Source organism: Eschrichtius robustus, chromosome 20 (genome assembly GCF_028021215.1).
Source record: "Eschrichtius robustus isolate mEscRob2 chromosome 20, mEscRob2.pri, whole genome shotgun sequence".
NCBI lineage: Eukaryota > Metazoa > Chordata > Mammalia > Artiodactyla > Eschrichtiidae > Eschrichtius > Eschrichtius robustus.
Window position 1 is genome coordinate 12,793,019 of NC_090843.1, and position 2,365 is coordinate 12,795,383.

The window sequence follows — 2,365 nt, forward strand, 5'->3', positions numbered from 1 at the left end:
AGCCCCCGTGGTCCAGCGTGGCCTCAGGCCAGACGGGCTAGCTCAGGTGGGGGTGGTTCTGTCAGGCTCTTTCTGTCAGGTTCTGTCAGATTTGGTCAGGTTCTGACTGGTTCCCTCAGGTTCTGACAGATTCCCTCAGGTTTTGTCAGGTTTAGTCAGGTTCTCTCAGGTTCTGTGAGGCTTCCTCAGGTTCTGACAGATTCTCTCAGGTTCTGTCAGGTTCCCTCAGGTTTCGTCAGGTTCTGACAGCTCTGTCAGGTTCCATAAGGTTCTGACATGTTCTGTGAGATTTATTGAGGTTCTGACAGGTTCCCTCAGGTTCTGACAGCTTGCATCAGGTTCCGACAGTTTCCCTCAGGTTTTGTCAGGTTCAGTCAGGTTCTCTCAGGTTCCCTCAGGCTGTGACAGGTTGCCTCAGTTTCCTTCAGTTCCATCAGGCAAGGCGGACTGGGTTTGGGGATCCCTGAGGTGGGAGGGTAGGGAGTTGGATGGGGGAGAGGCTGTGTGGCCCACTGGCCGCAGATCAGCTAAACTGAGCAGAGGCAGAGCGAAAGGGCCGGGTCTGACCCCAAAGGTCCTTGCACCCAACTCGTCCCTGCGTGACCTGCTCCCACCTGCCTGCTGGGGGGCCCTAACCTCACTGCTTTCCTTTGCAGTTCCCAGAGGACAGAACACTTGCACCAGCTGAAGACAATTCCAGAAGTTTGTCCCTCCCAACCTCTGCAGGTCCCTGTTGGATTAGGCCCCAGTTCATCCACCCCCCACCCCAAATCCCCACACAGGAAACAACTTTGTCCTCCTCCTGATCCGCACCGTTCTCCTCCTCGTTCTCACGCCCCCTCCTCCCTGCCCCCCCAGCACTTCACTGTGCCCCTCCACCTGTGGGCCAGACCCCCTAAGATCCCAGCAAGTCCTGTAGGCGGCGTGGCCATGTGCCCCCCAGTCAGCATGCGGTGTGAGGCGGAGGGCATGTCCTACCTCTACACATCCTGGATGTACCAGCTTCAACATGGCAGCCAGCTAAGGGTCTGCTTCGCTTGCTTCAAGGCTGCCTTTCTGGACCTTAGACAGTTGCTGGAGCCGGAAGACTGGGAAGATGAAGATTGGGACCCTGAGCTGATGGACCACACTGAGGCAGGGTCTGAGCAGGGGGCATCCCCGGGGATGGGACCAAGCTGGGGGCAGGGCCAAGGGCAGCCTGCACAGGGTGGGTCTGTGGACTGGGGGTCGGGCACCCTGGCGTCAGGCCCTGTGGAGTCAGAAGAGGTGGGCCTGGACGATCACTTTGTGCCCACCGAGCTGGAGCCTCAGGATGCCACAGCCCTGGGCCTGGGTGCTGAGGATGCTGACTGGACCCAAAGCCTTCCCTGGAGATGTGGGGGACTCCCTACCTGCTCACACTGGCCAAGCCCCTCTCCTCCATGGCAGGAGGTTTTCAAAGCGGACCTGCCCCTGGCGGGAGCCCATGGTATTGGAGCTGGGCACCACCCGGGCCACGGACCCTGTTGAGGCCAAGGCCTCGTTACTGGACCTGCAGGTCATCTTTATGGTGGGCTGCTATGATGCCATCTACCTCTGGAAGATGAAGCCAGGATGGGCCCTGAGGACCCCCGACCAGTGTTGGAAACTGCTGCTGGAGCCTGATGAGGTGAGGGTGGTGAGACTCCAAGATGCACCCCAGAAGCAGGACCTGCACCGGTGGAGGCTCAGCATTCTGGAATCCTCTCCTCCAGGGCAGAATGAAGAGCTGGTCCCTGCGGACTCAGCCCTGCTTAAGAGGGGATTCACCATCCTCTCTTATTCACCCTGGACCAAGAGGGAGGCAGAGGAGGGGGACTCGGCCTCTAGGCCACAGTCCTCCACCCAAGGATGGGATCCCAGCACCAGTGGGCCCAGAGGGCCTGGGGAGAGCCTGGCTGTCATGGGAGCCTCAGCCCTGGGGGAGCTGCCACGTTTCCAGATGCTCAGCCCAGGGCCCCTGAACTGAGGAACTGAGGCCCAAGTGGTCACCATTGTCCTGGCTTCCCCAGGACACCAGAGGCTGGGAAGGACTGACCCCTCCACAGCAGCCAGGGTTGTTATTAGCAATTAGCAATTAGCAAAGGTTGGAGAGTTGGGCCTGGGGAGGAAGAATGGTGAGTGGCCCAGAGACTGAGAAACGGGACCCACCACAGCCTAAGGGGGAAGCAACACAAATGCCAATATTGGAGAGGGAAGTTTTTACCTGTCAACTGTCATGGAGTTAGGGACATGACACTGACAAGGATGTGTTGGTGTGAACAACTGCTATAGAGTGTGGCGTGGAGAGCAGGGTGCAGTGCCATGCCCCAGCCCTGACCTGGACTTGTGGAGAGACGTTATGGGT

The 2,365-nt window shown here is 58.9% G+C and overlaps 1 protein-coding gene across 1 annotated transcript; it reads left to right on the top strand.

The window, feature by feature from the left end:
* The first annotated feature begins 930 nt into the window (after nt 1-930).
* LOC137755519 (testis-expressed protein 19-like) lies at nt 931-1,509 on the top strand. The gene has a single exon (XM_068531733.1). It carries the CDS (start codon nt 931-933, stop codon nt 1,507-1,509), a length of 579 nt encoding a protein of 192 aa, XP_068387834.1.
* Nucleotides 1,510-2,365: the final 856 nt, after the last annotated feature.

Bases quoted from the DNA above. Each gene is read 5' to 3' on its own strand.
- LOC137755519 (XM_068531733.1), top strand. From the start codon at position 931: ATGTGCCCCCCAGTCAGCATGCGGTGTGAGGCGGAGGGCATGTCCTAC.